Source organism: Antrostomus carolinensis, unplaced genomic scaffold (assembly GCF_000700745.2).
Source record: "Antrostomus carolinensis isolate BGI_N321 unplaced genomic scaffold, ASM70074v2 scaffold16015, whole genome shotgun sequence".
NCBI lineage: Eukaryota > Metazoa > Chordata > Aves > Caprimulgiformes > Caprimulgidae > Antrostomus > Antrostomus carolinensis.
In genome coordinates this window covers 41,408-50,444 of record NW_010314421.1, presented here as the reverse complement: position 1 = coordinate 50,444, position 9,037 = coordinate 41,408, and the positions used below count along the sequence as shown (strand labels likewise).

General features: G+C 40.8%; 1 protein-coding gene across 1 annotated transcript; it reads left to right on the top strand.

The window, feature by feature from the left end:
* Positions 1-4,995: 4,995 nt before the first annotated feature.
* Positions 4,996-6,213, top strand: LOC104524689 (RING finger protein 32-like). Its single transcript, XM_010167644.2, has 3 exons — positions 4,996-5,067; positions 5,467-5,631; positions 5,974-6,213. The coding sequence occupies exons 1-3, from the start codon at positions 4,996-4,998 to the stop codon at positions 6,211-6,213; spliced, it is 477 nt and encodes a 158-aa protein (XP_010165946.2).
* The last annotated feature ends 2,824 nt before the right edge of the window (positions 6,214-9,037 follow it).

The following is a 9,037-nucleotide window of genomic DNA, read 5'->3' as shown; positions in this document are numbered from 1 at the left end:
TGTGGGTCCCTTCTAACTCACAACATTCTATAATTCTATGAAAACTCCTGAATATCTATTTTCTCCCTTTTCATTTATTCCTTCTTACTCCTATCAAACAGGCAGCGCTGGACGCACTCAGTTGTTTTGTCCATCTGTTCGTTCCATCCTCTTTACAATGTAGAAGTAAGGAAAATAATTTAAATATTTAATTTTAAGGCCTGCCTTTTGTGTGGGCAAATAACAGTGGGGCTTTTTGTGAGGCTCTGTATTTCCCTTTTTGATAAACCACAGTAATCTGTTTTCCTATAGAATTACATGAAGGGGGTATAGTAAGGGGAGAAACAAATCCAGAAATAATCATAACTTCTTTTCACTGTCATTGTTCCCTCGCTGGACACTGGACTGGATAGTTCCATTCCAGAGCTTGGCCCTTCTCTACCTTCTGCTCGGATGCAAGTCAGACTGTCATAAACTGGGGTCCTGACCCCATACAAATGAGGCCAAATCAGGTGCAAGCATTTTGCAGTGGCCCTGCTTGCCTTTAAGCACACAGCTGCTGCAGAGTCCCTGTGCAATCCTCAAGTCCTCCTTTGCCAACTTCCAGTCTTCCCCCAGTTCAGCAATGACCAGTCCAGCTCATCTTTTGAGGACACATCTTCAGCAATTACCAAACCATCCCACAGGGAGCAAGAGAAGCCATCTTCCAGTCCAGGTCACCAAACAGCCCCAAAGCCACAGCAGACAGCCATTTAAAGGTAGCTGGTGTGTGCAACTAGGGAAATACTCTCACCCAAGCTGCAAGTTAAACCAGTGGCAGGTTTAAACCAGTTGTTTGGGTTTTTTAAAAAAACCCACTGCTTTAGTTAAATAGAAGAGTACTTGCAGAAAGAGGAAGCCTGTCATTATTACTTACACTTCCTCGGTTGTATCCCATTAGGGGGAGAGTTTTGGAGGCAAAGACCCTCTTTTGCTGTATTATGCACTTATGTATGATAGTGAGATGGGTGCTCTCGAGGTGATCGTGCAGACTGTTGACAACAAAACTGATAGGACTGTTCTGCTCGTGTGGTGACAGAGGCAGGGGAGAGAGAGGAAATCCTGCTCTCAACCGTAACACCGAGGCAGCTTGCTGGCTGCTACGCTGCCCTTGTAATCAATGCACAGTCCTTTGCTGTAACAGAGAAAATGAATATGGAGGTAACTGAAGAAAGCTCATGTCACACTTGAAAAGGCTCCAACATGTAAGTTTGGAAGGAGTGAATCCTTCGGTGGATTGTGACTGTCCTCAAGTAGCACAATGAGAACAGATGACAGAAACACCTAGATTTTCCTGCATGGAAAACTGGGGAAACAGTCGCACACCTCTTTCCCAAGAGAGTTCTCAGTTTTCTGTAGGCTCGAGATCCCGTGCTGAGCTATAAACCGAGTCTCAGCAAAGGCAAGTTGAAGAAGGCTTCTAAATATGCTGAAAGTTGCAGCTGAGTACCATTTGTTAAAATTTTTCTCACTGAACTCCTGATGTTTACAGCAGCAGTCTGCTAAGCTCCCTACCATGGGCTGGCTTTTAGACACCTGGGTTAGGGAGAAGCTGCCTGGCAGACTGCCCCCATTTCATCCCATGATGGCAAGCCATGGAAGCTCTTCATTTAACATCGTTTCCATCCACAGCCCACAGCATCAGCAAATCATTCTCCTATGTGACACTTCAGGATTTTGCAGGGAACAAAATGGGCACTACTTTCTCACCTTCTGTTAAGAATAAATTTAGAAAGTCTTCTTATATGGATTAGCCAGGTTTAAATTAATTCAGTCCCAGTTATAATTAAAGGATATATACTTATTTTTCTTAATGGCTTTCAAGTGGGAATTGTAGATGAGTTTTCCTGCTGTTCGCTCTTATACTTTGAAGTGTTGGTTCATGAAAACACTAAAGAAATTTTTCACAAGGAGCTAGCAATTTCCAGATGCTAAAAAGCTTTTCTGAAATAAATTTTACCTCTCAAACTTGTGTTGTGCTTTTAAAATGCCAGTCCCTAAACATTAGCATAATCAAATGGCATCACCATTGGGGAAAAAAAAAATAATAATCAAATTTTTAATAATCCTGCTTCTGCTGGAAGGATCACAAAGGTTAAAGTTTCATACTCTTAAATAAATATCACAAAATAAAAACAAGGTCTGAGATATTAGTACTAGGAAGGACACATATTACTTGTTTCAGGGTGCTACAGTAGCCCTTATTACACCTATCATTAAAATTTTTAATAATCTAGATCAAAGGAGATAAGGAAGGTCACTGAAACCAAAGTAGGTTACTTTTTAGCACTACTACACACAGAAAGCAGAGTGTTGCTTCAGCATGTTAGGTAGTGAATTTCTTTGATCCTACCTATAAATGTCACTTCTGTATGGCATTTAATTGTGGTATAGTCTTTTATTGGTGCAATTAAATCTTTTCAAATGCATTACATTATCTCCAGCTTTGCTTAAAATCTTGCCATTGTTGAGGAAGCGAGGTAAGGCATTGTGAAACGAAGTAGTTGACTTTAGTTTCTTCCTCCCCCCTCCACATGATTTCTCCCAACGATTTTAATTTAAATCTCACCAAACAGTATAATGGTCCTGGAATTTGTTTAGTCGTTTGACTTCCTTTATCACATGGAGATGGTAAACATTCTGTTGCTAACTTGAAGTGGCTCCAAGCAGCAAAACTAGGAGGATATTAAACCAGTAAAAGCTTATCAACTGATTCATTGATATGCTGTAAATTCCAGCCTTTTCATTTGACTTTTGAGGGTTGCCATAAGTCAACACATTAGCAAGCAATTTGCTGACATTGGATCACTTAAGAAAGGCTTCCCTGTGGACAAAGTTCACCCCGGTGCTTTGTTTCATCATTTTATTTTATCATAGTCTTGTGCTGCTCTACAGATGACTGATGTAGTTTTGCATACTGACAGAGTATTTCAGATACTCAGTTTATGCCACTCGGGTCAAGTTTTAAGAAGTCAGACATAAACTACAGAGGCATGGTGTTTTCAGAAATAAATTCAATTAATCAGTTTCAGTTGATCTGGGGAAAAAAAAAAAAAAAAAAGATTATTCAGCATTCCACATTAAAACACAGCAGGATTTAATATTTAAATCCTAGAACATGTTAACACTAACAATTTTTATTAGTTATATTAATTAATACAATTAAATTATCCAAAATGCTTATTTCCTTTCTCTTCGCCTTGACAGTTTGCACTGATTTGCCAGTGAGCATAAATTTGGGGTTAAATTTCAGTTACACTTTTTTTTTTTTCTTCCTAACCTTAAGACTTTATTTGCTGATTGATGGATATGGGTTGGGTCAGGTCATACTGCAGAAAATACAGGAGTAGCTCAAAGCAGATAGTATCTTAGCAGCAGAGGAACTTAATAGGTCACTGTCTCAGGCAGGAGAAGAGTTTTCCTCTCTTTTATTTTTACAGTTTCTGTTCAAGGAGGGTCACGAGAGGACTTTCAAGATCACTTAGTGAAACAGGGAACAGAAACACAAGTGCAGGCTCAGGGAAGAAACGGAGGGTTGTCTGTGCTGAGGGGAAAAGGAACCAGCAGCACCGGCACAGACAGAAAGGGGTCACCCCAGCCCCTCTCTGCCCCCTGCTTTCAGCTCTCCTGGGTAACTTTCCTCAGCAGCCGGGCTAGTCACAATGCAGCTCTCAAAGACAGGCCCAGTCCTGGAACTGACCATACACTGGCTGTGTTGCTCTCACAGTCACAGAAATAGACACTGGATAAGGGCCGAGTTAAAATGTGGTTGCTTTTCCTCAAATTTGGGGTCCTGAGAGCCTGTTGGAAAGCGCTGTGGTGGCTGCTCTAGCTTCCTGTTACGTCCCCCTGGCTTGCTTAGGAAAACACTGCAGGTCTGGTCCAGTTTAACACCCACATAAATTAAGACCAAGCTTAAGTCAGGACCAAACGTCTTTTCAAATGGATCAACCTTTACTCAATGCTGAATGGAAACCAGGAATTAGGTAACACTGGGGTGTAATCTGCCCCTGTTCTTTCTTAAAATGAAATCATGGAATCAGTAAGAGCAGTTACAACTGCAGTGTGGAGTAGATTCAGTTCCAGAATCAAGGCAACAACAGTTCAGATAAAACTTACTAGAACTGTCATTGCTTAATTAAATACATAATAATATTAAAATGTTAAAGATATAACCTGATTAAAGTGTAGTGCATTAGTATTTCATGTCTCAGTCAGGAAGCCCACAGTGTCATAGTTTAAATATTGAAGGAGGCCTGTGGTGGGATTCTTATTTGTTTGTTTGTTTGTTTTACAGATAGCACTGAAGGTCAGTGTGCATGTCTGCGTGGGATAGAACCAGAGTTTTTTCTTTCTTGTCAGTGAACAGTCAGGAGGGGAGCACAAGATCACCCCTCTGCTTCATGGTAGACACAGAATTCTCTCACAAATTACAGGAGGGGCTGCTGCTTTCCCTGTCGGGTTGTGATTTAAATACAGATGCTGTACAAGGGATCTCAAAAAAAAAAAAAAATCCCTTAAGTTATGTTAACTTGATCTTGATACATCAGCAGATCATTTGGAAATGCAGTAAGTCAGAAGAGGTGGCAGTTAACAGTGAATCAGACCATAAAATAAAAAGAATACACAGGATCAAATCTAACATCAAAAAATGAACAACTCATCTTGTATAAAACATGATGTTTTTCACTATTTCCCTTACCTGGGCACTTCTAATGTTTGTCTCTAAAGTCTTTATTGAGAAAGATTATGGGCTCACTGGAAGACACCTTCATACTTGCACATTATATGGATTTTAATTTTAAAAAAGATGGGGTTTTTTTTCATAGTTTTGGAAGAAAATTTAGGAAATTCAAAGTTTTCAAATCTAGAATGTTAAGTGAGCTTTTCAGATAGTTTTTGTGGGGTTTTTGCACTGGAGGAGGTGATGAAGGAACCACATTCACTGCTTTTAGGTATTTAGTTTGCTGAGCGCTGATGGGAGCATCTTCAGAGCCGATGGCCAGATTGCTTAGGCCTATGGCAATATGCAGAATCATACCTAAGGCAGTAGGTCCTAAAAGCCTGTGCCAAGGACACGACCTAAGATGCCTCTTCTGCAGCTGGTTATCAAATAACCAACGCTCAGCAGTCCTGCACCTCCTTCCTCTAACACAGCTGCACCCTCCGTGCTGCATCCAGCTGGGTTAAGAACAGCACACCTGTCCTGGGAAAGCTCACCGAGGGAAAGCCTCTGTTTCCTCTGAAGGATAATGGCCCATCAGTGGAGTGTGGGGACCTGATGCTTTTAACCTCTCCATCAGCACTGGACACCAGCTGCAAACTGGAACAAGATTCCATAGGTCATGCAGCTTACTCAGAAGCACTTGTCCAATTGCTCACAATCCATCCACGCGTGAACCACCTGTAAGTAACTCCAGATTTAACAGCAGTTGATTTTCTTTTCAGGTTCAACAGATTAGCAATCGACTCCTGAGTTCTTATGACATCAACCTAGATGAATTTTTTTCTGAGATAGATTCTTCTCTAGCTGCGAGCCGAGATGTGTTTCAGCAGTTGGAAGGAAAAGAAATATCAATAAGTGACACTGACTGGGAGAAGATCCAGATGCAGGTTAGTTAGCCTCTTATATATATATATATATATATACACATAGCTCTTTTGGAAGTCCTTTCAGCAGAATTGAGTGGTTTCTGTTCTGTTAAATTTTGGTCCCTCTGTTCCAAATCAGAAATATTGAAAAGTTTTTACAGTTGAGAGATTTACCTCAGCAGTATCTTTCTTCTACTCAGTTAAAGAGCCCAAAGAGGCTGTAGACAAAACCAAGAATCAGAATGTTAGCAGTTTCCCAAAATACATTAATCAAAATTTGAACATTTGAATTCGCATACTGCTGATATATTCACCTTCCATTGTTTCACTACAGGTTTGGTTTGTTTGTCTGTTTTCACTCAGGCATTTCGGCAAGAGATCTTTGACTGCCCAATCTGTATCATGCCACTCAGTCCTACTGTCCATCCTGCTTCTCTCTTGTCCGATAACTGCAATCAGTCCTCACGACAGACTGTTCTGCTTTCCTGTTCACATTTGTTTCATCATACCTGTCTTCAAACATTTGAAGAGTTTTCCTTGGGAGAACGACATCTTTGTCCTTTATGTCGCTCATACTATCAAAAGAAGATCCTCAGATGCTGACACATACGGCTCATAATGAACTACCTCGTAGATCACGGCTGACAACACCTGTACTTCAACTTTGGAGCATTTTCAGAGCCACATCTTCCAAGACCAAATTATTTTGTATGCACAATGGTACTCACCTTGTACCTAGAGAAATAAAAGTTAGAAGGGTGCTATTGCCCCCCCTTTTACACTCACTGTCACCTTTGGGCTTCCCACATTTTTATTCTTTCCCCCCCATCACTCCCACCTTTCTCCATTTTCATTTCCCTTTCCCAAACATGAGCCACAGTTGTTTTGGCCATTGTGTTCATTCAGCAATACCCCACTGTCAACCCTCACCTGTTTTTTTGGGGGCTTTTTGGGGTTTTTGGTTGGTTGGTTTTTGTTGTTTTGGGGGGTTTTTTTTCCCCACCTGATTTGTTGCAGCACAGGTTCCCACTCACGAGGACTGCCACTGCTGCAACTGGTAGTTGCAGCAAGAAACACTTTTTTGTTTTTCTTCAGCAACATTTACTAACTGGAACCATGGCTGCTGCTTCTGCTTGAATGACTGACCAATTCCAGAGAGCTGCAGGTAGATAAAAGTGGCCCTCAGAGGTGCAGGATCATTTCAGAACTTCAGAGAACCACAGAACCACTAAGTACTGACCACTTTCAAAAGAAATAAAGACACGATTATAACTTTTCAGCTATGCATTGCTGAAACCAAGTTAGGTCACTGCAGATAATTTATAAGAAAAGTAGGAGCACATAATGACAAAAGTCAGAAGCCAAAGCAAAATGAAATAGGAACATATCAAGGTAACAAGAGAATTAGTTTTGCCTAAAAAGGTAATAACCGATCAACTATATAAATGGTAGAGAGCATTGAAATAATACTGACAAGATCAAATCATGTCATGCAAGTGGGGTGGTCACCTCAATAGCAGGTGTATGGGTTTATGGTCTGAAGCTGGAATTGGGAAAGGCTGAATTAGGCAATCATTGGGTAAAGAGTATTTCACAGATCACTTGCTGATCAACTCTGGGTTTGGGCAAAAAGCCGCCTACAGGGCTTTCAGAGATGGTGGTCCCTCGGAACTTGTAGAGAGTGTGACACCCCAAAGGACTCGGAATTGATAAATCTATCTTGTTACTGGGGAAAAGGGAAGAAATCCTGGGAAACTGCAGACATTTGTTTCACTTCATTTCCCAGAAAAACACAGCTACAAACGACTTAAAAAGAACTAGTATTTGTCGTGGCATCTGACAGGAAGAGAATCATATTAAGCCAATTCAGTTCATTTCTGTAACAGGACACAGTCCTGCAGATTAAGTGGAAAATGTAGTGTCACCAAAAGCAAGTGCAAAATATACACTTATGTTGCGCCAAGGAGAGCTGAGATGGGATGTGAGGAAGAATTTCTTTGCTGAAAGGGTTCTGAGGCATTGGAAGGGGTTGCCCAGGGCAGTAGCGGAGTCCCCATCCCTGGAGGGATTGAAGAGTCATGTAGACGTAGTGCTGAGCGACATGGGTTAGTTGGGGACTTGTCAGTGTGAGGTTAACGGTTGGACTCAATGGTCTTAAAGGGCTTTTCCATTCTAGGCAACTCTGTGATTCTGTGAAAAGCCCCATTTAGGAGATGACTCGCATCTTAGATATGTAGCAATATAGAGACTTTCTGCAGAAGGACATCCAGGTCCCTTCCAACCACGTGAGTCTTGAACTTTAAAACAGCCTAAAATCTCCTGTGAAATGGAAAGTAAAGTCTGAAGCTCTTTTAAGTTTCAAATAGTTCAGGAAATATGGCGGTCACGTTTTTAATATATAAAAATTGCCCTTCAGTCAAACTATTAAGCTGTTGAAAATGACTGATCCATTACATAATCAGCAAACTCTTCTATAAAACCCCATTTGCTTAAAGTAAAAGGTTCAAATTAATTGTGCACTTGTCTTAAACACAGGGCTGTAACGCCTCTGAACGCACAGGAATCTCCATCACATACTGTACATCATGTATTTTAAAAACCTGAATATCTGAGAATCTCAAAACCACATTAAAGTGGGGGGAAGAAGGAAGAAGAAAGAGGAATGCAACTGTTCACACCAGCTACTGCCAGGACAATTTAGAATGCCACAGAGATGTTTTTTTTTCCCCATTCCTTAAAATAAAGTAATTTTAAAAAGAAGCAAAACCCCACTACGAATCACACTTTAACTTTATTGAAAACACAGTTTTAAAAAAAAAAAAAATCTTCCTACAAAACATTCAGTGTAACATTTCAAACAAAGGAAAAAACACACTACCACTGCTTTTCACAAAAAAATTCAACCTGGCTAAGGTGGCAAGGATTTGCATTTAGTTTTGTAACACAGCAAAGTATCCGCAACTGAGAACATTATAAAACACATTTCTGGATGAACTAAAATAAACCAAGAAGGTTTATCGGTGGGTTCCGATTGAAGTGACACTAAAAGCATAATTTTTCAGGTATGTTTCACCTTGGTCCAAGATACATCCACGTGAAAGAACCATCAGCTGCTCCAGACGGCAGCATTTACAAAACCTTACGCACAGATCGGACCAGGAGGGCCCGGCTGATCCCACCCAACATCTCTCAGCCTCACACACAGTTAAGATTGTGCGTAATTTTAATTTTTTTTTGTAAACTATAACCTTAACCAGTAACACTGCAGTGAAAAACCTGACAGTGCACGACAGAAGATACCTGCTGCCACTGCAATAGCAGCACCAACATCCATACAAACGCTCCTTCAGAACTGCATCGTTCCAGTCGCGTCACCCCAGGCGACACGAAGCTGATCCCATGTGACGGGATGTCCAACCTCAGTCTC